Here is a 27,244-nt window from a genome sequence, read left to right on the forward strand (position 1 = left end):
CATCCTATAACATCAAGAGTTGAGCAGCAAAACCTGACACACAGGTTCTTATCTATATGGGATATTATGACATCATCATGTTACCTTGCTACCACCTAGCAATGGGTGAAAATGACCATTTTAGTATTCATGTGCCTACATCAACCTTATGAAAGAACTGTATAATTTTTATACAGTGTATAATTCTACTTTATATTTACAAAGGTTTAATTAAACATATATATATATATATGTGTATATATATATATATATATATGTATATATTATGGCACCATCACGTCGCCTGGCAACCACCTAGCAGTCAGTGTAGCCTTTCCCTGTTAGGTGTCAAACCTAAGGCCCAGGTAACAGAATTGGCCCAGAAGACCAACTGGACAACTTGAAAATGAAAATATGAAGGAAGGCATCAATTTTGTGCTTTTAACTGTATTTTTATACATTTTACAGCTTTTCCTAATGAAACAAATCTCCCCATTCATACTGCAACAAAGTAAGTGATAGTGAAAGTAAGTGATAGACAAATAGAAAAGTTCCTTTTCCCCCCACTATGTACTATAGAAATTTTAGCAGTTACTAGTGCACAGTCCTACAACAGGATATTTTCTGTCATTTTTTGTTAATTGGAGTTAATAAAAACATTAAATGTTGTAATTACATAACAGCATTGGCACTGAGCTACCAGAACTTGTTTCAGTAATTTTACACATTTATTTCTTGCTTGGTTTAATTTCTGTATTGTTTGTAATTGAATTACTTGTTTTCTTAAATGTAAGCCATATTTGGTCTCATTATGAGTAGGTTGTTGGAACTTTAAACAGCATTTCCATATCATATAAAGCAGGTTGAAAGAATATTATAATAATAACATTATATTGTAATAATATATCCAAATTTCTTATATTTTTATATATATTTTCTTATATTTATAGTAAAATGCTGCAATGAAGTCTATAATCTTTTAATGTTAGTATTACAGTACAATGTAACAAAATACACAACATTTACTAGCATTACTCCTTTGGATAACGTAAACAGCATTTCAGCTGTCTAAATATTATAAGAAATTAAACTCATGTTGATAATTTTTGACAAGTAGAACAATAATAAAGAGGGGAAAAGTTAAAAGTGCTCTTCTGCATCATCAAAAACAGGTTGACTATCTAAAAATGGAAAAGAGGAAGTGAGCAATTGTACTCTGTCTCATTTAATTTCAGTTTTATCCTTCAGTTTTATTTAGTTTTATTATTTCTCTTATTATTATCCTATTATTATTATTATTACTACATTACAAACCAATAATAAAGTTATTAAGACTTTTATTAGTCTTTTATATCTGCTTGAGCACTGTACATTCTCTTTTGGTAGGTTTGCATCCATTACTATAGTCACTGTTTATATTGCTGTTAACACTGCGTTATTAAAACTGCAGCCGGGTCTGCGAGTACGGAGGGGTTAAAAGAGTTTGGGTGGTTTTACACATCACATCCCATTTCATTGATCACCTCTGACGGTGCTGCATCGTGCTGATCAATTCCTCCATGCCTGTCATCCTCTGCGAGGGCTGGCAAGGTTATAGAGAGTGGGGATGAATGGGCCATTTTGGCTCTAGGGTGTCGTGAGCGGGACGGAGCCGCGGACCCTCCCCGGGGCTCAGCACCTCACCCTCCGCTCCGTTTGAGCCAAAATGTCCCTGCTGCTGCTGCAGCGGTGGCGGCTGGACCACAGTGCAGGCTGGACGGAGCTGAACGGTTGGAGGTTTGTAAAGTTTGACACTAAGGGTTGGTTCAACACCGGAAACTGCGTGATTGTTTGCGGGAAAGTAAGAGCTCAGAAATTAAACTTTAATAATAAGTGGGAATGGCATTAAATCATATGTTACATACACGTGATAAAAGGATATAAAGTGTTGTCCTTTTAAGAGCCTTTAGTTGCTTAAGTAATTTCTAAATAACAATATATATATATTTACAAATATGTGTGGGTTTAGCCTAAAATTATAGACTGTCAAATAGATTTGAACACAGCCAGACCTTTGACTATATTACTTTTAAATCTTCCTTATTTGAAAACTATTTCCTTCCTGTTTTATAAACAAGCAAATAGTCAAATCTCTCCCTGTGGTGTAGAAATAAAACTGAATTGAATCATATTAAAAAAATGTGGATGTTTAGTATTTCTTTTCCTGTAAATTTGCTAGTTGTTCTTTTTTTTCATTCATTATCTGTTGAATATATTCTTCTTATTTACTACTAACATGGACTGGCTTTTACTGAAAGACCCCTCCAAACATGTTTTAGGAATAAAAGAAGGAAAAAGAACTTTCCTGAAAGTTATTTATCTAGTTATAAAATAATAAAATAACAACTTACACGTAAAACTTACACACTTTGCTGTTACAGCATCAAAAAGATGGGTTGTTTTAATCGATATATTATCTGTAACCGAATTGTTTGTTTTTCTTAAAGGTAAACATAGTAATTATAATTTTGGTTGGTGTGTTTATTTTATAAAGCAGCTTGAAACAAAAAAATAACTAAAGATAAAAGAAAAGTCATGATTATGTCCAAATTAATTAGATCTGCATTCACAGTTTTTCTCTTGGCGTTATAATGTAACCTCTATGGGAGATGCTTTGCGTTTTATTTTGAAAACCGGTAGTTTAGGATTTCCATTTTGGCTGACTTATCGCTGCTCCTTCTTTTCCCCAGTATTAAACCTTGGGGGAGGGATCCTTGAGTGCTGCTGTCGCACAACTACGCTAGACTAGAAGCTTTACTTTCCGACTGTTTGAATCAGGCAGGCAGGCGGTGGTGGGTCTACGCGAGACGGATACTCAAAAATAGCTCTGAAAGGCGATCAGGTATGGCGGATGCTAACGGAGGGGCTCCGCGGTACTTTACGTAAAGATGAGGATTCCACCGGTGAGTAACTGGATTTGTTTTCGTGACATTTCACGGGTCTGCTGTTGCTCCAACGTTTACAAAACCGCCATTGCAACGCTAACTATCGATGCAGCCCAAGTGAGCGTGGACGGCTGCGGTGCTATCTTTTTTTGGCTTATTTGGTGGATAAACGGTGAGGAATATGGAGAAGGTGCCGTTACGGTAACACTATATCTTACGTCTATTACACAACGCGCTCTCCTTTACATTGCGAGCTGCGGATAGACAGCCAGTGGGGTTGATAGCAGTGCGACAGGAGGAAAATACTTTGCTGTGGGTGACTTAATGTGAGGAGGAAGGCTTTTTAGGGTTTCTATTACCCGTTATGACTGGCCGTTAGCAACGGAACCCACCGAGTCAGTGACGGCGTGAGTGTCCGCCAGAGCAGCAAGTCTCTCCCGTCACTCGGCACACGACTGCCCGCTCAATCTTTAGTGCTATTTCCAGTACAGCCAGCTGCTGTTAAGTGCTATTATTTGACGCCTAAAATCTCAGTTTTTGCCACACTGCTAAGACGAATGGGTCAGAATTGTTTTGGAAACTTAACTCGTGGCCTTTGTGAATTTGGTTTAATTCAGCTAGCTGCCCAGCTAATACAACTACCCAAGTTAACAAACAAATAGACAAACACTTCACCGCTGCTGTCGTGTAGCTGCACCAGTTTAACCCACCTTCTTTTAATGACACAGAGTAGCTTTCCATGTGTTTTCCCAGTCTACCTGAGAGTGATCTTCAAACAGCGAGGGTGTGTTTGGCCTGCAGGCACAGCCACAGTGCCACTTATGGTTGCATAATCCAAGCAAGTGGTCATCTATGCGCTCTCAAGGGTTGGTTTGGTGAGCTTTCCTGGTGCTACATCTTTTGTATTTGGTCTCTTTGCTTCTGTCCAGGTCTTGGATAGTGAAGAATTTCAAAATCAACTCGGAATATATAAAAAAAATTGTGCAGTTCAGCTAGGATAACTTTTTTTTTTTTTTTACGTTTTGATTAGGTAAGTTATGCTTCTCAGGTTGAACAGTGCTACTTATGATTTTATAAGCTAATCAAATGGTCATCTACCTGCTCTGCACAAGTGCACATCTACAATGAAGACTAGGATCCTTTTTGAGTGATCTGTATCTTTTATCCTGGCAATGTCATTAAAAAAATGATATTATGCCTTATAAAATAAATTCCTTACACTTTCTAATAGATTTTAATAATACAAGGGGAAGGTGGGTTTCCCTTTGGTGCTGGCTTGAACCCCTCTGGTGGGTGCTAGAAATTCAAGTTACCAAATAGTTGAAAACTAAATTTAAAAAGGGGTTATAGTAACATTTAGACTGGATTTTGATTAATGCTCTGCTGTATGTCAAAGTCCTCTCTTATCTATCTGCTGATGATGAGCAGTTTAAACATGGTCTGGTGCAAAATATTTGCAACACAAGTCTCTTTCTTTACAGCTCCCTGAATTACTGACCTCTTATGTCAGTGAGTAGTCTCTTAAAGGGGACCTATTATGAATATCTTTTTTTTTGCCACTGTTATGTGAGTGGATGTGCATATTACACATGCTCAAAAATGAAAAAGGTGAAGTAATGAAATAATGTCAGCGTTATATATACCATTTATATATATATATATATATATATATATATATATACAAGAAACCACTGTCAGCGAAAAGCTCAGGCTTCACACTGCTCTGCATGCTCGGTTTCAGGTAGTTTTGTCTCTCTTTGATGCCAGCAAGAGCAGATATGCCTAATTTCCTCATCTCAGGCGCAAAGTGCTAGATTTGAGAACAGAAGCTCCACCCACAGTCCATCTGTTTGAAAGGGACAGCCAATTAGAAGAAGGTTGGCTTAAAAGAGGAGATAATACAGCTTGTCATTGAGTTGGTTTTGTATCTATGGTAGTTTTGTCCAAACAAACGTTATCAGGTTTCTCGCTGATGCGACTTTTGCATTTGCTGTCCAGACTTTAGTCCAGGCCTGGAGGTGGATTTATCCAAAAGTAGGCCTGTCCCAGGGGCACCTTGAATAGTCATCAGCAATGGCAAATTAAAAAATGAATTTGGGACCAAAGAAAAAGCCACATCACCACCACCACACCACTATCTTAACGTATATTTATTAATCAAATGGTACTAGACGGTATTTGGCAATATTAATGTGAAATTAGTTTTTTCCCATGAAGCATAAAGATATCCCACTTCATCTTCAGGTGGTTATAAATCCCAGTGAGGATGTGTGATTCGACTGATCCAACAGACGCCCGTGCAGAGACGGGCTCTCATGTGTGCAGAGACGTCCCAGATGTAGGTTATTGTATGCTTTCAAAAAGAATTACAAGTCTCCCCAATGGCAGACCAGCAGCCAGTCTCCCTGTGCTGATTTTCTTTCTTTGTAGTGGTGGTTAAATGTAGATCAAACATGAGGGAGAAAGGAAGCTCGTAATAGCTTCTGACACGTTCTGTGAAGCAGAGCAGCTCTTTATAACAGGAGGACAGCTACTTTCCTCTTTCCTCCTGAAGGTAAATCTCAGGGGATTTAACTTTTTCAACCTCTCCTGTCAAAGAAATTATTTTATTTTTAAGCGAGCATGACCTTTCAGAGGATACAAACCTGTGGCATGTTTTCCTTTTATGTGTTTTGGCTTTTATTTATTTTGTCATAAAAAAAAAGCTTAAAGGAGTAGAAGGAGGAGGTAGGACAACTCCCAGTGTACTTCCAGCTTGGGCGTTAAGCATAGCACACATTACATAATAATGTGTCACTCAGTTTGGCGATCATGCTGGTAGAAAGTGATGTCAGTCTATTCTTAAAGAGAGGAAGCGATCACTTGAGGTTTCCTGTGTTCACCCTTAGTAGACGGCGTCTGGAACGCGGCGGTGCTGGATGTGGAACTAAAAACATTGTTTCTCAGGATGTGAGATCGTAGTCTTGGGAATTCTTATAGCATCAGAAATAATGGGAAATTCAACGCGTTTTTATTTAATTTTCTTAATGATTTATAACATGTACATTTTTTGTTTCTCCAAATCCAGAGTTGCCGGTTAATCTCACAGCTCCAGATAAATATCATTCTAACTCTTGAATCATCCATTGATTATTTCTTATTTAAAAATATAGTTGCAGATAATAATAAATAATAAATACATTCAGTGTTTTCTTTTTACAAAATGTTATGTCCTACTTGTTTGTGTCATGTACATGTTTGCTATGGAAAATTAATCCATCCCTGAGGACGAATTTATGCTAATCTACTTATAATTTACTATTAATACTAATCTATAGTAATGTACTATACTGCTTCCAAGGAGCCTGAGTTTCAAGTGATCTTGAGCAATAATTCTCCTGTCTTTCTGAAGGTCTTTCAGAGTTTTTCTCTGGACATTGCCTGCTTTTTCACTCATTGTAATCCAGTTCTCATATCTGACCGTTTTCAGAAGAATATTTTTGTTTGCTTGTTGGTTTGTTAAGCCACTTAACACTGACATTATTTATTCCAATGTAAAAAACGCCCCTAACTCAAGAGGTGAAGCAGTGTTGTCTACACATAAGACAACTTGGGTAAGAACCAGTTTTAAATTGTATTTTTATGCAGTTTATGGGCAGCCTGTCACAAAGACACATAAGTTGTTCCATTTTCATTACTTAAATTTACAAAAAAAATACCCAAGAGAACACAGTTTGACTACACAAAATAGTATTTTTGACTAACAAGGTGTTCATGTCCTTAAGAAATGGGAAATCCAGCCTGTCAGAAGACATTAGAAACGCATCTGGCTCCTCAGTTGATCCATCTACTGCTCACTGAAGACTTCTGTAATGATCTCTGTGGACGGTATAGCAAATTAGACAGGAACTGGACTGAAAATGGGTGAAATTATTTAGTGATGAATAAAAGTCAGATTTGGTATTTTTGGTTCAAATCTTCGTCAGTGTGTACGAAGGAGTTGGGAAGAGAATTAGAACAGCAAGTGTCTACAGACTTATCTGTAAAGCACTGCAGAGGCTCTGTGGTGGATTGGGGCTGTATTTCTGCCAATGGTGTTGGAGATTTTGTCAAAGTTTAAGAAATTACGAATGTAAAAAAAATAACATCAGATTTTGATCCTCTATGCAAGATCATCTTTAAAGGAGCTTCATTTTCAGGATGACAATGATCCCGAACACACTACTTATGCAATAAAAGAGTAGCTGGATAGAAAAACACACAATGGAACATTATCTGTCATGGATTGGCCTTCCTAGAGAACAGACTTCTATATCACTGAAGCAGTGAGGGATCATCTTGATAGAGAACAGAACAAACAGCAGCCAGCATGCAAAGAAAGAGCTTTGGATGTCCTTTAAGAAGCCTGGAGAACTATTCCTGAAGACCACTTGAATAAATTACAAGAGAGCTTAGATTTTAAAGTTTTAAAGGAGACATTAATGTTAATTCCTAACTTTGTGTTTTTATTCTTGGACAGTAAAAATGTCTGTCAGACATTCCAATTTGTTTTTTCTAATTTAAATGTTTCGTTTTGTCAGAACAACATTCCAATACCAAAAAATAAACAAAGTTTTGGTGTTTTTTTTGTATTTACATATATACTGAAGAATTATGTCAGTATAAAACTATAATATCTTTCTTTCTGCGATGGACAAAAGGAGACAGATTTTCAACGCGAGTTATTAAATGGCCACAAATACTAGGAAACTGCACAGACTTATGTTAAGTAAGTTAATGCACACTATTTGGCATGACACTATGCAGACTGATTGTGCTTATGTACGCAGTTACCCCCCCAATTTTGAGCCAAGAAATAGAAAGTTTGTGCATAATGCAATTAGGACTGTAGTTTATGATTGATGATTAATATACTCTACCTTAAACCCGTGGGAGCTGGCAAGGGCTTCATATTCAGCCAAGAAAATGATAAGAAAGAAAGAAGTTATTTAATTTTTTTTCCTTTTCCTTTTCTTTTGCTTATAAAAACAATTTTGTGTTTAAATCATTTACATCAATTTGCGATACTGGTCTGTGTACGCGTGAAAGCAGCCGTCAGCGATGGCTTCTAACCGGGTTACCGTTTGCCGTCAAACTCCCTTAAATACTTAATGAGCTGTGACCAAGTCTGAACACTTAGAAACATTTATGGAGGACATTTATTTTTAATTTCACCAGGAATTCTTGGGTCATTCTCAGGGTTCAGATGGCAAAAACACCAATTTTACTCTTGAGTAACTTTTGGCTTACAGGCACAGATTTTTTTTTTTTTTTTAACAGACTTGAAAGGGAAGGACGTGTGGAAATGATAACTTTAATGATGAGCAACTAATATTTAAGGAGCCCATGCCAATGAGTGACCTAAATCCTGTTGCACTTAAACGCTGTTAGTAATGGGTTCATGGTCTTTTAATTGGTGTTGACATGTGAAGTGCATGTCATACTAATTAAAGGGCCTGCTCATAAAATGTGGAGAGTAGAGGACATTTATGTGCACACATTCAGGAAATAGCCACAAATGTAACACAAAATTGTTAGAAATATATTTGTAGTAACACAGAAATATTGAAATAGTCCAAAGCTTGTGTATAACCAAAACATAAATGTCTGATTACACTAATGATTGTAGAGGATATCCACCTCATTGGCCAGGAAGCGAATGCAGCTCCCTCTCAGGAAATAACAACAGGATACGGGAGTCGTTGTTCTGACTGCGTGGACCTAATGAACTGTTTAGCATTCTGGTATGTCCGAGCTTCCTCGCTGTTTATGCCCTTGTCTTATTTAATTTGGCTGCCATGCCAGGCAGGTCCAGTCGGGTATGGTTTATCGTGTTAGTAGCCTGATGGTCCACTTCAATATTAGCATGTCTGGCTGACACTGGAGCGTGACTGTTGGAGTGAGCCTGGAGATCAGCTGCTGGTTGCTCGATTTAAAAATAGTTCCTTGTTGTGTTTGGTACGGGTGCTCGTATTGAGCTTAACCAAAGATTTTGATGACCAGCAGTTATGAAAATGAAATAAATTGGAAGGAACGGTTACCGATTTGCATTCATGATCAATACAAAGCTGTAGTTCTTTTCCAATTAATTAAAGCTCACACCTTTCTTTTACACTTGTGCGCTTCTGTCAGATATCACTCTGGGTCAACACACCTGAACACATGATGAGTTCATTCATTACCTCTGGAGAACTTCAAGACATGTTGAGGAGGTCATTTAGTCATTTAAATCAGCTGTGTTGGATCTAAAACCTGCAGGACACTGGCCCTTGAGGCCTGGAGTTGCCCACTATATATAAGTAGGAAAGCTCCACCCACCTGCAGTTCAAATCTTTTGTTTACAAGGGGCAGCCAATCAGAGGAAACCTGTCTTAAAGGTAGTGAGAATGGAGCTAAAAGTGTTTGGATTGGGGTTTTTTTTGGTTTTGGACTTTAGTTCAGACAAAACAAGACATTTAAAAATGAACAGCACCCTGTTTAAATGAGAGAGTAAATAACATTTAAATAAATATCGAGTTTATTATTGAGGTTTATTCCAGAATAGATTAGTTTTACATTTCATGCCAGTCTGTCAAGTTATTGATAAGGCACTGATTTTAAAACCACAGATGTGCATTAGCCAAAGCAAATTTAAACACAGTATTGTGGCCTCTGTATTAAATAAATCATTAGTGTATTGTTCACAGAGGGGTTATAATAATTATCAGCTGAGCTGTTCTGTCATGCACAATCTCGATATTCTTGCTTTACTGTAGGCGGCATCACACATTTTCTTCTTTGATGGTTTTTGATGAGTTGCAGCATGTTTGTACACAACATGTTCTTAAGAATTTGTTACTGCACAACTGTTTTCCTCTCTGACTGACACCATTTCATGCACATATGCCTCCTCTGAAGCATCTTTCTGAGTTTACATGTCTAAAAATATGACTCGTTCATGCACTTTGACTAAAGATGCATTATTCAACGCCTCTGCAGAGTAATTAAATCTTAATCAGGGATGGGCTCCTGTCCTTATGGAGGCGTGTCTGTGTGAGTGTGTATGTGTTTACGACAGCTCTACTGGATGCTTTTATAGTGTAAGACGGTTTTAGAAGTCTTTCATTAGGAGGGAAACTTCTCACCTGGGGAAACCGATGCAGAGGTTGGCTGAGGTTAAGACTTGGTGCTTAGATGTTTCTTCAGTTCAGCGGTCAGAGCAGGAGGTGTGAAGATAATTTGCTCTCCAAAGCGGATCACCTCACATGCTTTAGTTGTAATTTTTCCTTTTAAAATTCACTTTTTTTTGTTCTTTGTCTTGCTGATGCTACTTTAGTGTCCAGCAACAGCCTCCAGCTATAGACTTTATATAAAAGATGGTGGATTATAGCGCCTGTGTCTGGTGCCTTGCATCTGCATTCTTTCTAGTAGCCAACAGGAGGTTGACTCCCCTTAACTTTGACCTCTGTCAACTTTGCCGATGTCTTATTTCATACAGAATGGTGTTCTCTTTGTAAATTACAGCGCTCAATGGAAGGACAATACAGCAGAGTGTCCTTTAAGGTTGACCTACCTTGTGATGACATTGATTGCTCACATGCAATACCAAAACTTCCACTATACTGGTGAACACGCACAACTCCAAGTGCCGTCACATTTGCGATATTGATTATTACAGTAAGTACTGGTTTTGGTGACATGCCTACTTAAATCATGCCTTAAATCAAACAATCAGTAAAAACAATGACACTTTTGCCTGACTAAAGTAAACAACCTCTTCACTGTGGCTGTGTCCATTTCTTTTATACAGTCTATGTCTCTAGCTTTTTTTTGTTTTGCTCATTTTTGATTCAGTTATTCAAAAAACTAGTCAATATGACCTACATTAAAGAAATGCGTAATAAAAATGATTCTCAAAATAGAAATTGTTGAGATTACGCAGATAACAGTTTATTGATTCTCAGTATTTCTTAGGGTCTAGCAAAATTCAGTAATAGTATGAAAATGAAATGTCTAACTCTTGTTTAATGTTCTCTTTAAATCAGACAATTCCCAAACCAGTAAATAAAGCCATCGGCTATGAATTGCATGCTGTTATAATCAGTGTTGATCAAAGTCCTGCAGGCTGTTAAATTTTGTAAAAACTCAAGCACCATGTAGTACAACCTAATATTTCAGTTTGTTCACTTTTTATTCAATATTTTAACTTGCGTGGCGCTTTTCCCACAAGTATAAAATCATTTAAGTTACCTGAACGCATCATTTTCCATCAGATCAAAGAGACTTTGAGCTATTTGCCCATTTTTAACCTCTTGACTTGAAAAGGGTCCAGAGTGGATTGTTTGTATACCATTAGCTCAGAGCAACATTCGCTTTCAGGAGCTTTGTATTCCAAAGTAAAGTCCCTAAAATGTTAGAAAGTAAGCTCCCAATAATCAGTCGACTCAGCTGCACAAAAGGCACGGAATAAAGCCCTGTTCCTCTTTCTGTCAGAAAAGCCGTGATAACCTCCGTCAGCCCTGTTCTTCTGAAATGGTACAATCCCACATCCATATTCCATGTTTACGCTCCTGTCCGGTGCCTTTACGGTTTTGTGCTGACGTCGTGCCCCCACTTGCATCTTAAACTAAGCAGGAAATATGTTGACTCTGCTCATTTCTGCGAGGCCTTGGCCCTGTGGAATATTTGGTCTCTGGTGTAATCCGTGGTTTCGTTTGTCCTTATGAGGATGACCCTGAAGTTTAACCTGGCTGTTACTCATTTGCAGCCGCACCACATTACATCCTCGCTCCAAGGTCTCCTCGTCAGCAAGGACACGTGGGGCAGGTTTACTGTACAAGCTTCAGCTGCTGTCCATTCATGGCTCTGATTACCCTGTCAGGCTTTGATGGGTAATGCGTATAATAATGTGCAGCATGGTGGTCGGCCGTTGCTGGGTATTGTTTATTAGCTTTAGTCTAAGAGAGTAGCAGCATGTAGCTTCCCTTTTTATCAGCATAATAGAGTATCCGCTTGTTAACTAATCGACCCCTTTTCAGGGTCCAACTGTTTCCTGCAAGGATGAGGCTTTCATTTGAAAAAAACTTTAAGAGCTGCACTGACTTTTTTTCCTTTTTACTTGTTTGGGGTTTTTTGTTGTTTTTTTTTGAACCTCCAAAATATTCAGTTGTTATTTTTGGCTTCTCCAGCTTGTTATTAGTACTGTCTATTACCCTTTGGAGCTAAGTTTTTAAGAAGACATGATGTACTCTACAGTCCATAGGCTCAAATATTTAATCTTGTCAACTTGGGTAAGATTTCAGTGTGGACGTTAACTTAAGGATCAGCGATAGAGCCACTGAATCCACCACCAGCTGGATCCCATCTTTGTGAAATTTACATGTTGTTCTTGTTTGAGTTCCCTCTGCGTTCTCTGGATCCCTCCCACAGTCCACATAGGAAGCATATTAAGTTAACTGGTGAGAATTTGCCATAGTTAGAAATTGTGAGCAGGATTGGTAGTCTGCGTGCTAGCCCTGTGATAGATTGTAAACCTGTACGCCATCTCTTGACCCCATGACAGGCTTAAGAAATGGATGGATCTGGCTTGTTAGTGCAGCTTGGAAACAAGCTCCATTTTCACTTATTTGCCTAAACACAAACACAGATTCCTGTCTTAAGACCAAAACACCTGTTACCCTTAAGTAACACGGTGTCTTTGCCTCACTTGGTTCCCTGTCACTCTGTTTTTTGGAGCTGCCTGAGCCACAGGCTCATTTCAAGTGGAGCACAGGAGCATTGCAGCCAGAGATGAATCAAAACGAGTCTCTCTCGTTCTCCTTTTAATATCCTACATTGGACTTTATTGCTTTTAAATATAGTGACAGACCTTTTCACAAATACTAGACTATTAGCTAGCATTGCCCAGTACACCTTGATCAGTGTGCAATTTTGTAAATGTGTTGTTATTAGCTCCTTTTTTTAAATGTTTAATTCAAACTGTGAGTGTGACGCCACAGTTCTCCAAGCACATGTTTACAAGGGAAAAACACGAGAAGTGTAACCTCAGCTGTAACCTTACTCGCTGTATAATAGTTAGACAGCATCGTTTTTTCTTTTTTTTTGGCACATGAGTTGATAAGCAGCACTTTACTGAATAGTGTTTCCTCTCCTTATCTCAGGTGTGGGCGCTGGGCGCTTGCCAGACTGGGTGAGCTGAGAACTAAGACTGAAACCTGTTGAGAGAGAGGGGGGAAAAAACATCACCTGGGACTGCTGAGGAGGACCTCTGTGCAGGTGAGGACTGACAGATGTGATGAAGATGAAGTGTTTATACAGGCTTTACTTTTCAAATGGATCAATCACATTGGTTTTAGGGTTTGTGATTCACAACATGTGACAGTGCAAAGCAGGTGTAAAACATGACTGATATACATTTGCATGCTTTTTTTATGATTTCAGCTTAATAAGTGTAAACTGTTAGAGTAGCAGTGCAGAGAATATGAAAAAGTCCCATTAAAACAATTAAATAAAATCATAAACAAAGAAGATAAAATGCAAAATAAACCCCATCTACCTGTTTTTTATTTTATTTTTCTGCTATCATTCAAAACATTTCCCAGGCTTGTCACTTTAAACCAGAACTCCAGTGTTACCAAGTAATATTACAAATCTAACAGGCACAAACTGTGTTTTTTTTTTTTTTTTTTTTTAAATTTACCTGCACACCTAACCTGCTTAGGTATGCAGCATGAGTTACCATGGCAATGCAAAGTGAACCACCTTTGTAATACTAAAAAGCAAAGATTAAACCTGAAGATATTTCACTAAAGCCCCAAATCCTGCTTCAGAGTACAGGCCTGTGGCTTTAAATGAACAAAGTATTTTGTCTGCATGACTCACATGTTAAACGCGTTACTCTCTGGGTTAGACTCACAGCGTTTGTAACACTGAAAGCTTCATTTTGCATTATTAACAAGCTATGAGCAAATTAGAGCGTATTTCCTTGCTCTGAAGATCCTCAGATCTAAAAGACTCGGTATCCTTTCTAAAGGTGACAACTGCAACACGTTTTTTGCTAAAGTCTCCCTCTATGCCCTCATCTCTCAGCAGTTTTGGTACCCCAGAGTTGAAGTTTTCTGTCATAGATATCTGCAAAACAAACACTGCATGCTGCATCTGCATCTCACAGAGCTTGAAATGTGTTTACTGTGCAATATTAAAAACGCACAGTAATCAAACATGGTTTTAACGACGCAAACCTTTGGCAAACTGCAGCATTGTCGCTGTGGAAACCACCTACCGTTCTTCCTGACTAATTGATGTCCAGAGTTCGGCAGTTAAAAAAAAAAAAGCAGACAAATGGTTGTCAGATTTATTAATATTGAAAATAAGCTTAAGTCTTAATGTAGCAACGTTGATAGGACGGGCCTGCTCTTTTTAAAAATGAGGAGAATAGACATAAGGGACATTGAAACACCTTTCCTTACATTGAAGTCAGTTTGGCTACTTCATATCCTGACTGTCAGCTTCAGTTGGGAAATTTGCTAATCAGAAAGATTTAGACCATGCCCACATGTCTCTGTCATTATCCCTGTGACCTCAGAGTAATCATTAAAGAGAGAACTGCTTGGGAGGGAAATGAGGAGAGAGACAAGGGAGTAGGAGAGGCTGTTTCTCCTCAGTCAAATGATATTGGAGTGAGGAGAGGATATAGAAAGGAGATATGATTCTGGCGGTGCGAGGCATTTACATACAGTATGGAAATGTGACAGACTGTGGTGTTGAGGACACATTTGCTGCTGCTCTTAGGTTCACACGGCCGTCAGCAGGGTGGAGCTTCCTGACCCATGGAGAATTACTTCCAGGCCGAGGCCTTCAACCTGGACAAGGTGCTGGACGAGTTCGAGCAGAACGAAGGTGAGCTTTAATAGATGCAGACAGCAGACGAGGACGAGCGGTGAGTCATTGCGGACGAGGAAAGGCGAACAGAAAAGGGAGAGCTGCTGTCAGCGTGCCATTGCACAACCTCTGAGAGTAAATCATCAAGGTGTCAGAAACCGCCCATTAAGTCTGAGTAACATTCACAGGTGGGGATTGAGGGCGGGCCACGAGGGGATAGGATTAATTGAATTTCCCATTTCCCTTAGGCTTTGAGACATCGTGTAACTGGTGCAAGACAGGAGGGTTGGCTGTTTTCATCACACTTAATGATCCCAAAAGTGTGTCGGAGCCTTTTTGGAGACTCTGTGATTTCACAGTTTATTTATGGTAATTGTGAAGTAAACACTGCGTTACTGAGCTGTGTATCTGCATTCTCTCAGCATTCCAGCACAAATGCCTGTTATAGGAAAAAAAAAGGATGGCTCTTCTTCTAAATTTGTCTTCTAAAGTCCTGCAGATCCATGGGCACAAACTAGAGTTTAGTGTTACTGTGGACTTGGTTTGTATTTTGTCTGTGTGTGGTTATCTTTGACCTCTGTCAGAGATCCAGCTTGGCAGATTAAGTGTGTGTGTGTGTGTGTGTGTGTGTGTGTGTGTGTGTGTGTGTGTGTGTGTGTGTGTGTGTGTGTGTGTGTGTGTGTGTGTGTGTGTGTGTGTGTGTGTGTGTGTGTACGCTGCACACTGAAACAGCTTAGCATGAACTGCAGTGGATGGAGGCGAGAGCCGACTGTGTGAGGAAGTCGGTTTAAAGAAATATTTTAAGAATTTCTACTTGTATTACACAGCAGTTATATGTCGGCTTGACTGATGGCTCCCAGCGGCGAGCGAGCCATTTTGGCCCACTTTCTCAGAATTTCCCAGTCCATCCACACACTAATTTCCCACTCCATGCCAACCTCATTTCTCAGTTCATCCCCTGCTTTGTTCCTGCCATTTATAGCTTTTTCGATCACCTGGAAGTGTGTATCTTTGTATCAGTTCTCTGTGGCTGTTCTTGTGAGGCTGCTCAAGGGTTCACGATCTCCTAACCACTTCCTCGTATTTCACATTTCATGTGTTAAGCAGAAAATTGGAAGCTGTTTGGAAAGTGTAGATAAATGGTTGTGTCCGGCAAATGCAAAGTGGAATAGGGGACTACATCAAGACAAATATTAATTTATGTCTTTATAGATATTAAATGGTGCAGACTTCATAAGACCAAGCATGAGCACCAATTTTTCTGACATGAGGATGACAATACCAGTTTAGACATTAATATTTTGGTTGATTTGGTAAAAAAAAAAAAAAAAGTTGTAGATATAATTTGTGAGTACATTAAAATACGTTCAAAGAGCTTCTGCTGAGATCCATACAGTCTTTCATTTTCCTTTTTTTTTTTTTTCTCTGCAGATGAGACGGACACTCCCATTCTTTCAGATGCTAAGTGGACCCAGATCCTGGCCCCACCAACCCACATGCTCTCTTTGAACCCTGCGCTGGCTCACGCAGACCTCAGCCCCCGGGAGAGTCCCCTGTCTTTTAAGACCCTCCCCGACTCATCCTCCACCCCTTCCCCAGGGGCTGATCCGAAAAGGCATCCTGGTCCCGAACCTCCATCCTGGGCAGAGGAGAGGCCGGCAGACGTCCACAGCCCCCCCCTCCCCCAGCCCAATATCGGCAAACTGGTGGGCACCGACGACCTCTCGCCGCCCCCTGTGACGGCCTCTGACAACGTGGAGAATGGCTGCCTGTCCAGTCCACAGCTGGATGCCCTCAGCAAAGAGATAAGTTCTCCTGCAGACATCCAGCTTGGTGATTCTGGCCAGGAGACTAAACGTGAAGAGACAGCTGCCTCGTCCGGAGGAGGAGGCTCGTCTGTCAGTCACACTCGCTTCAGCTTTGAGGTTGGATTACAGGAACAAACACCCTCCACGAAAATTCTCCCAAATGTGGAACACACGGCACAAAATGGGGATGATGGCAGTTCAGCTGCCTTACAGGACTTTGGCCTAGAAACGCAAACTGGAATTTTAAAAGAGGAGCAAGGGGAAAGTCTCCTGAATGGAAACAGAGTTGTTCAGAGTGGGTGTGAGTTGGAGGAGAACGGTGCGTCTCCTTCGGACAAGGTTGGGCTGGAGAAGGAAAGGAGATGTGGTCCAGAGGGACAAGTAGACCAGCACCACAGAATAGTAAATCTTCCAAATGGTTTGGAACAGGAGAGCGGGACCAGCTCTAAGCCTCAGGAGGTGGAAGAGAGGGTAGAGGAAGGTGTTTCCCCCTCTCCTGTCCCCTCAAAAGAGGACTCTGTAACTGAGGAGAAAGAAATGGAGGAGAGCAAGCAGGAAAGCGGCGAGGGAGGAGCGGCGGGATCGGGTTGCATCCAACCAAAACTCAACAACCGGCTGCAGCCGGTCAGCATTCCCTATGGAGGCGCCCGACCCAAACAGCCCGTCAGCCTCAAGCTCCAGATCCCACAGCCGTTGTCGGGCCAGGTGCAGAACCTGCTCAGTCCGTCTGCCGCCAACAAGAACAAGAACCTCGAAAACCAGTGCCGGAAAGGCACACCCTCCGAAACGTCGCCTGGCAGGACTGACCAGAGTGTAGTCAGCGTGAATGGAGAGGGCATCATCCACTCTCCATCCCTCATACCCCCAGAGAGCCCAGACAATGATCTCCAGGCAGGGCAACAAGGTGCTCTGTGCAGGAAACCTACCAGCTCTCTGGGAGAGGTCGCCCCTGTGTGGGTGCCTGACTCCCAGGCTCCAGTCTGCATGAAATGTGACGTCAAGTTCACCTTCACCAAGAGGAGGCATCACTGCAGGGCCTGTGGCAAGGTCAGTGGTGTACTAAAACTGTGCTAATCTAACCCATAAAGAGCAGTCTAGCTATAATGACCTATTACACAGCAGTGTATCTTGGTGATTATGTTGTTTTTGATGTTTAATGAATCTCGTAAGTGTGCCTCAAAAGTAGGCAGTGTTTTAATATTGAGCAAAAACCGAAACGGCGAGATGGAAAATCATGTGGAAATAGCTTTGATAGATGAAGGAGGTAAATTTAATGCAGGGCTGTGATAGACGCTTTCCTCTTTAGGCATTTATTTGCAGATAGTTAGGCAGGTAGCTTTATAGCATTATGCCCACCCACACACACAAAGCAGGTTGTCTGCACTGTGCTCTAAGCTGAAGATGCAGTCGCTGACAGTGCAGTGGAAAAATTGGCGGACTGCTACTTAATTTCCCATGGTAGTAAACAAAATCACACACACTCCTTGCCACTTGAGCAGGGGGGAGCTGGCACTGCAGTAATACTAACACCTGCACTGGGGCTGCAAACAATAGGCGCAGCGGGAACTTCGGTGCACCCTCCACCACAGTGCTAGATCCACAACTAGATTATAACGGTGCTGCGTGGCTCTGAAATTAAAAGGATCATCTACCCTCTGTCTAATTATTTAAAGTACATGATACTGGAAAATAACACGTAATGAGGTACTAATCCATTGAAAGAAAAGTGTCGTGTACGCAGCTGCAGTTCATTGGAGCGCTGGCTCAGTACATGAAATCAGTGTCCATAAAACGCTACATTTCCTGCACATTTAATGACAACTTTCTGGATGTTCTTTAATTAAAAAAAATTAATAATAATTTTTACGTTGAAGGTGATGATGTCTTGTTGGAGGTTTGGTCATTTGTAGGATTCTGGTGTTATTTTTCTGTCTCTCCGTGTTGTTTTTAAGGTGTTCTGTGCGGCGTGTTGCAGTCTGAAGTGCAGGCTCATGTACATGGACAGGAAGGAGGCTCGTGTCTGTGTCACCTGTCACTCTGCTCTGACAAGTGGTGAGCATCATTGCAAGTACTGCAAGGTTTCTTCTTTGCAACTTATGGAATCAGATGTTAGAGGTGCAAATTGCTAACAGTTTCCTCCGTATCCTTTTAATGAATTTAGTATGTCCAGATAAAACCTTTGTCCAATTTTACATGTTCTTTTTTTTGCAGTCACACAGTAGACAGCGGTATATAAAATCATCTGTGTTTATACAGCTTTCCAGTGTAATTCCGCTTAGAAGTTTGTTTGTTTGTTTCTTTCTTTTTACATAATTGCAGAACACAAAAACAGACCATGGAGTATTACTTGCTTTAAGAAAGAGAGAAGAATTGGAAAAAAAGAAAAGAAAAAAAAGGGGGGGGGGCAGGGATAGCTCAGTAGGTAGAGTGGGGGCCCCATGATCGGAAGGTCGGGGGTTCGACTCCACTGAACGGTTACCCTGAGGTACCCCTGAGCAAGGTACCGTCCCTACACACTGCTCCCCGGGCGCTGCATTGGTGGCTGCCCACTGCTTCACAGGGTGAATGGGTTAAATGCAGAGAAGCAATTTCCCTATGGGGACTAACACATACACATTATTATTATTATTATTATTATTATTATAATAAATAAAAGTGAAATAATTTATAAGAGACTAATAATAGAATAAATAACAAGATTAAACAGTAATAGGGACTTGGTAAGATGTGCTTTCTCTCTCGTGGGATCTCATGGAAAAAGCAATTTGTTTTTATTTATTGATTTTTCTCCACATTTTGAAGATTGCATAAGCAACACACAAGCTCTCTAAGGCTGGGCCACCTGGCTTTAGAAATGCGAGCCGCTAAACTCGCAGATAGTTTATTTTTGTGTTTGCAAATCCAAAAAGAAAGTCTTTCCAATTGAAAACCAAACTTGTTCTGAATAAAGTGTCTAATTTTGCATGACGTTTGCACCACAAAGTTTGAAAACTTTTGAAAAGCCTGAAATCCAGTTCTGCAAGTTGTAATGGAACAGTGCATGACATAATATACAGCAAAACAAAGCAAAGAATCACAGCTTTATGCAAAAGTAATCCAGTAAATGCTTCAGAAGAAATAAAGATCGGTTCAATAAACAGAGTAAAGGAACGGGTGTATTGAAAACCTGATTTGAGGCGACAAAACAAAGTGTGTAAACGAAAAGGTGACGAAGCAGAAACACGAACGGTTTTTGACCATGCAAAGAGAAGATCAAAGAGAAGTTGATCAGAGCTTCTTAATGAATAAAAATGCGATCTGTGCAAAGGTTCAGTTGTTAGCAGCTGTTTGATTTTATCTCTAATGTGACGCAGCTTCTGTATAGATAAATCATGTTTACAGCACACATTTTGACACATCGTGCTATGAAAGGAATGGGTGATATTAATGACTTTAATTATCAGTCCAGGTTCACTGATTAATGATTTAATAATGAGTTTTAATAATAATGTTGTTCGTTGGCGCCTTTCAAAGGATTCAAGGTCACCTTAAAACACAATGAACAAGAACAGCATTAAAAGAGATTTAAAATCCAAGAATACTATGAATGTAAAACGTATAAAACAAGATGGTTACAGCTGATATGCTAATGTAAACAGATGGGTTTTGTGCTGCGATTTAAAGAGTGTCAAAGAGTCTAGTTGAGCTGAGGTGAAGCACAGCTGTAGGGTGTAGCAGCTTTAAGGCTGAAGTGAAGACTTACAGGCCTCATTAGAGAAAATAGTAACACCTGTGAATTTTGTGCTATGAAGGAGTACCTGCTTACAGGAAAGTCTTCTAAATTCCCCAAGAATTCTCCTGGTGTGAAAAATGTCTGTGTACTTATGTAACGCACGTCGACACCTAATGTTTACTCGTGCCATTTTCTCTCTGTCAGCTCAATCATGGGAGACGCCGGCTGCTGCGAGCAATCAGAGTCCAAACCCCAACAACCCAGCCGAGTACTGCTCCACCATCCCCCCTCTGCAGCAGGCTCAGGCCTCTGGGGTGCTCAGCTCGCCCCCTCCAACCGTCATGGTGCCCGTGGGAGTCCTGAAGCAGCCTGGCAACGAGGGTACGACCTTTATGGGGAATAAAAGTACTCTTATGCTAACATCTTTTGTAACCATTGAAAGTGACACTTTGTCCTCTGCAGATTTTTCCTTATATGATGATATTTCATTTACTGTGTGTGTGTATGTGTGGTGTGGGGGGGGATCTCAATGACAGTTTTAGCTTTTAACAGTCGATATAAATCATAATGTAATCGATATATTGTGCTGTTTATTTCAAAATAATCATTTTTTATGGCTCAGTGCACTACGTTCCCAACTGTTTACATTTCTAAATGATCACATTCACCCCACATCAGGCAGTAGTAGCTATAAAATTCATGTCCTCCTCCCCCAAGTAAATTTTAATTAAAAATCCAAGGTAGTCCACTTAATTACATTTCTTTCTTAAAGTAAATCGACTAGTAGGCAAACAATTTATTTATATAGCACTTTTCAAAGACAAAGACTGTTTTGTGGAAAATAATCACACAAAAATTAAAAAGAATGTCCCGAGAATATACATTTAAATGAAGAAGACAGAAGATTATTACATTGCAAAATAATTGATCAATAATACAACAATAATTGATAAACAGCTGTACAAGAAGCAAAAGACAAAATGTAGACTGCTCAAAAGCCAAACTGCCATAAAACATGTTCTTGGGACAGTAACAGATATGTTTCTAAGTGATTTTTCAGTCTGTGTGACCTCCAGACCTCCCACAGGTCAGGCTGCACAGCCTCAAACACTCCACCGCCACGTGTCTGTCTACTTTCAACAGCATACTGAAAAATTATGTATTTTAATATGCTCTAAAATCCTCTAACTTCACATTGAAGCACCACAGATTTCCTGCTGCGAGGAAGGTGAAATCCAAGGTCAGAGGAGAGGTCAGAAGCTCAAATGGAGATGACATAAGATTCGAAATTGGACAGTTGAATTTCATGCTTGATATCAAACTGGATGAACAGTTTAGGAAAATTGGCATCAACCTTCTTCAGTTGGCTCATTTCTGCCAAAATTCAGGGGTCAAAGTGCCTTTATATTTATGTTATTCCAGGTTTCAGTTAATAACTTTTTGTCAACCAATACCCTTAAGTGTCCTTTTCAGTTTTAGCCCCCACAAAATCATTTGTGTGGCTTAATTTATTTTGAAAGAATTTTGGCTGTAGCCCAGTGTAATCATATTAAATAATCGTGATCTCAGCATTGACCAAAACAATTACGATTGATGCTTTTAATTTGACAGCGTGTCTTTGACATTCAGGGTCCGTCTCACGCGAGCAGAGGAGGGTGTGGTTCGCCGATGGAGTCCTACCCAATGGTGACGCAGCAGAGTCACCCAAACCGCCGACCTCCAGCTCGGCTCCTTCGCAGTCACTCGCCATCAATAAATCCTCCACTTCTGAGTCCACTGAGGTAGGCTTGGCAGCCCCAACTAATACTATTAGGTTAGCTATGTATGACCCTATTTGCTACTCTGCATTTTGCTGATGGGAGTCACAAAGAACTCTTTATGTGGTATTGTTGGCGGTATGCTGGCTCGGTCTCAGACTGTGATAAACAGCAGTAGGTCAAAGGAAACATTCCTTGTTGCATTATGAGAATTAGAAAATCCACTCGATTGAAATGCTTAAAGCTGGAATGTGCTTTACTCGGGTCACTCAGCTTGTCTCGAAGTGGATAACAGAACAGCAAGCCGTATCCGGTTGTTTCTGTGGTTTTGGTGTATCAAGCATCAGCTGTCAGGATGATTCATGGCCTCTGAAACAAAGTGACTCCCTGTGAATTCCAGAAAGCCTTATTATGCTTTGTAGACAGAACATGAGCTTAAAACCAGACTTTAACATGTGAAAGTCAATGTGAGAATTGAAGTCTTGGTGAATTTGATGCCAGAAATTCTTCTCCAGAGAAGACGAGCCCTTTAGTTTGACCGGAGCACACGAAAGGCATCTGCTGTGCATTCATAACTGTTTTCATGGTTTGCTTCTCAAATAAAAGCGACTAACCTAAAAAGGGCAGAGTGAGAGAGGCTTTGGTTCAGGCTAGAAGAAAAAGACCCTCAATCAGTTTTTCATTTTACTTATCAGGAAGAGTACCATTGGGCCAGTGAAACAAGTTAGATGTCCTCTGCCGCTGTGGAGGAGCTTTTTCAAATCTGACAAAATGACTCAAGCAGCATAAGTAATCACATTTTGGTAGATTTATAACAGACCGGTCGCAAAGTCTTTGAAAGAAGGTCGAGAGCAATTAATATAAGATGCTATTAATTTGTATTGAGCTTGTTCAAGAAACTTAATGTCGAGATAGCTGTGGTCTCTAATGTCGACCCAATATTTGTCTTTAAATAAAATTTAAGGGACTTTATTGTGTTAGTTTTTCAGTGTGACGATTTCATTTTTGGAATCTAGTAAAGTAGCTTTGCATGATTTACAGGTCATAATAATCCTTATTTATCTTGTAGACTGTAAATAAACGATGAGTGTAGCCACCAGGAGTAATGCAAGAGGCCAGCAGGATATCCGGTCGTTAAGTGATGACGTGACGAATCCTACTTCCGGGCCTAAAATAGTCTGCGTTTAATATGGCTTTTGTGTTGTTAACATGTTTAATGTTATGTATTTTCTTCTATTTAATCTCAAAAAGCTCCTAAAACAGTCAGTGATCACTGTTGACCTCCCTCGGCTTTTATTACCGCTAATCATTTATTTAAGCTCAGTTTTTAAAACCTTAGGATGTAACTACAGCCCAGCCCATGCAGCAGTATATAAATGACTAACCTCGTATTGTGGATGGATTATCTCAGTTGTTCTCCTGGCTGAAGTTTGGTCCGTTTCAGCATCCTGCCATGCGATTACATTTGTTCCTGACCACCGAGAACATTCACGTTAACTTTTATCGAGTGGGAAAAAAGTTAGCTTGTTTATATTATGCTAACATAGCTGTGTCGCTAGCGGTCACGTAGCACATCATTATATACCAGCTAGCCAAACTTCAGAAACCCTACAAACGTCACTGCTGTTTAGTTTTCTGTCTTCATTTATGTTGGAAGTGATAACAGAGCTGTACGTTTTAATTTGTTTCCAAAACCCCGCAGTCAGGACATGCTATATTGTATTTAGATAGAAGCTAGCGAGCTAACTTCCTGCTAACTTCTAACTCCGTTAAATGTCATAAATTCCGTTTTCATGGATGCCTGGATGTTAAACTCAATTGTTACACCTGGTAGAGCAGAACGCTGATCATTTTATTAAATATGAAAGACTTTAGACAGTTTTTCAACTCTCAGTAATGCCACAGTGATTGTTTGATATATGGACCTGCAGCGGAGTTTAGGCCCAGACACGGCTAGTGACGTCAGACTTTACGACCGGATAACATTAGTCTTTTGGCCACTGCTACATTATTTTTTTTGTAGACAGAAAATGTCCATATTTGGACAAGAAGGTGGAATGCTAAGTTATCAGCTAATGCTCACAATCACGGTTAGCAAGCTGCATTCATAAAGTATAGGGTTGCAATGTACAGGCACTGAGCAATGCCAAGTAACAAACTAATAAAGTATTCCAACAGGAAGCCACAGGAATATTAGAATATTAGAATTCTCCAAAAGGCACCAGCAGCACAACTCTGGTCTAATTCAGTGGCACACACAGCGGTCAGCTGTAGCACCTGTCAGTCAACGGAGCTACGGTTCCAACTTTAAGCCTTAGAAAAGTCAAACAAATAAGTAAAGTGGAAAAAAATCACCATCACACACATACAATTGTAATGAAGTGTCCACACACATAGCGGTGTGTGGCTGGTTTCAGCTCACAGGGATTAATCATAATAGATGCCTTTTAAATCTCTCAGGCTAAATTGTTTTGGATCATTACTGAACAGTTCAATAAATGTAAAAATCACATTGGCAAAAATATCCAAGGTAAAGTTTAAAGAGAAGTGAATGAGTTCATAAGCAGTCGCCTGTCTACACATCCAGCGGAGCAACAATTAGTATTTTTGTGGAGTTGTTTTCTGCCCACCTGATCAGCGTGGCTCTAATTTCTACTCCCTTACCCTCTAACCGGCTTTCAGCTGCTGAGTACTCCACTCTGTTACTCCACAGCGGCGTGACTGTGCTGTAAAAGCAGTCTTAGTGAACTAGATGGTGAAGTTATGAGATGCTGTCGAAGCTGTGTGACTCATGCTCTCCACCTGCTAATATTGATCATTGTAGCTTTAAGGATATAAGGGACCAAATGGCTGAAATGTCAGTTTTGTATTGTTTCAAGTATTTTTCTTCTTCTTGGATTATTTTAAAGAGCACTGCTGATATTTAAATCCAACCTGCTCTGTTATTAATATATAGTTACACTTAATGCTTGTTGAACCTGTTCTGCCAATCTCAGCCATAGTTCCTGAGTATTGTCTGTATTATTACATCTCACTGTGTGTTATAACCTTCAGTACATCTAACTCCACACCCCCCCCCACCCCTTCTCTCCACCCTCAGGCAGCCCATACCCCTGTTGCCCCGGTGGGCAGCCCCGTGGGCAGCTCTCTCAGCCTGATCCCGGAGGACGGGCTCCCTCCCATCCTCATCTCCACCGGAGTCAAAGGAGGTACGGGAGGCCACATCACAGGTGCTTGCCCTCATCCCCACCGTTCTGCTGCCTCCTCATTGCTCCGTCAGCTGCCGTTTTTGTGCTTTTCTTAAATGTTGTTTCTCTCGTGCTTATACCGTCACCGCTCATGTTTCGACCACTCATTGCTAAGAGGGGGCGGGAGGGTGGGTTTGAACACGGTAATGCTGTGGTTATAAGTGATTGCTTGGGAGAGTTTTTAGCTGCTTCCTAATTTGATTTTGTACTCATTTTACCATCTTCAACCCTCTCCTCCTCTCTTTCGACTCTCATTCTGACATCACCGTCTCTCATTCTCCGTTCCTCTCATTTATCTTAACTTTGCCTTGACTCCTCCCGCTACCTGTTTCTTCTTCTACTCCGCTCCGACCACCTGCAGATTACGCAGTGGAGGAGAGGCCGTCGGAGATCGTCCTCATGCAACAGCTGGAGGAGGGGGGCCCAGACCCACTGGTCTTCGTGCTCAACGCGAACCTGCTCGCCATGGTCAAGCTTGTCAACTGTGAGTTAAAGCACTGTTCTGGGGGGAGGGTTTTTGGGGTTTTTTAAAAGAAGAAGAGCAGCAGTGAGCGTAGAGTCAGACTTCTAAATTAATAATTTTTTGATGACAAAAGGGAAAAAGGCAAAATACGTATTTGGGCTATATACATTTTTTATGATGGCTGATTTTAGCTCTCTCTTTTTTCTTTTCTTGTGAATTACTGAGTAGCCATGCTCAAACATGCTCAAATGCCTGAGGAGTTAGGACGTAGAATATGTACTGCCTGGTTCACTTACTGTATCTGTTAAAGTAACAGCTTTTTGTCATTCACACACACGGCTCGGTTACACAGATGTTCATTATGCATTCATTCAGACATTCCTGAAAGAGCTGCCACGCTAATGCAGTGTGTGGCGTTTAAGAAGAAATGCCACAATACTACTGAATAATACTCACAAATGTGTATCACAAATCATGATTTATAAATGTTGTCTCATACATCAATACTTTGCATTATGTATGACAGTTTTAAAAGTCTGGATTGCAGAGTTTCTGGGTTAAGCCATTGAGGAGTGCCTTAATAATAATAATAATAATGGATTGCATTTATATAGTGCTTTTCCACTATTCATTCACTCTTACATTCACACACTGGTGGAGGCAAGCTACAGTTGTAGCCACAGCTGCCCTGGGGCAGATTGACAGAAGCGAGGCTGCCATATCTCGCCATCGGACCCTCTGGCCAACACCAGTAGGCGGTAGGTGAAGTGTCTTGCTCAAGGACACAACGACCAAGACAGACAGAGCAGGGGATCGAACCGGTAACATTCCGGTTACAAGATGAGCTTCCCAACCCCCTGAACCACATTCTCTAAAATGACCAGGAGGGGGCAACACCTGTGGTGGCCCCCCTACTGACAGCTTTCAAGTTAGGGTTGTGTTGTTTGTAAAACGTGTTATGAATATGTTGTTCGGCCTGACTGTATGTGGTGGTTCTTCTGATTTTTTTTTTTTTTTAATGGATTATTATTCATATAAAACATGTTAGATCACTTCCGTAAAGAGGCCTCTAATGTAACTGTGCCCTGACACGTTTTCCCTCTAACCCCACAGACGTAAACAGGAAGTGCTGGTACGTGACGACTAAAGGGATGCATGCCGTCGGCCAGGCCGAGGTCGTCATTCTCCTCCAGTGTCTGCCAGATGAGAAGACCATCCCCAAAGACATCTTCACCCACTTTGTGCAGCTCTACCAGGAGGCCCTCAGTGGTAAGAACAACATTAGCAGCGCCACCAGGAGGCTCTCATTTCCACCTGCACCGTGGAGCCACTCATTGGCGGTTCTGTCTAGAGTCCACAGGTGGGGTGTCTCAGTCGGGGGCCTGCCCTGTTAAAAATGAGCAAACTCTAAATGTAGTGCACAAGAGGAAAATGTCTGAGCTCTACTTTTTGCTTCATAGAGACCACAGGTGCGCC

General features: G+C 40.6%; 1 protein-coding gene across 5 annotated transcripts in view; it reads left to right on the forward strand.

Annotated features, from left to right (window-relative positions):
- Positions 1-2,663: 2,663 nt before the first annotated feature.
- zfyve9a (zinc finger, FYVE domain containing 9a) overlaps positions 2,664-27,244 on the forward strand; it is a 37,677-nt gene continuing 13,096 nt past the window's right edge. The window contains exons 1-10 of one of the 5 annotated variants that reach the window (XM_085140145.1): positions 2,664-2,921; positions 13,061-13,175; positions 14,691-14,798; positions 16,212-17,635; positions 18,541-18,640; positions 20,505-20,681; positions 21,930-22,081; positions 25,158-25,266; positions 25,667-25,789; positions 26,882-27,037. In XM_085140145.1, coding sequence (XP_084996271.1) covers positions 14,729-14,798; positions 16,212-17,635; positions 18,541-18,640; positions 20,505-20,681; positions 21,930-22,081; positions 25,158-25,266; positions 25,667-25,789; positions 26,882-27,037 — 2,311 coding nt within the window. In that variant the 5' untranslated portion in view covers positions 2,664-2,921; positions 13,061-13,175; positions 14,691-14,728. The other 4 variants (XM_085140141.1, XM_085140144.1, XM_085140143.1 and 1 more) reach the window with 4 other exon arrangements.

The sequence above is a fragment of the Neolamprologus multifasciatus genome, chromosome 18 (genome assembly GCF_963576455.1).
Source record: "Neolamprologus multifasciatus chromosome 18, fNeoMul1.2, whole genome shotgun sequence".
NCBI classification, from domain to species: domain Eukaryota; kingdom Metazoa; phylum Chordata; class Actinopteri; order Cichliformes; family Cichlidae; genus Neolamprologus; species Neolamprologus multifasciatus.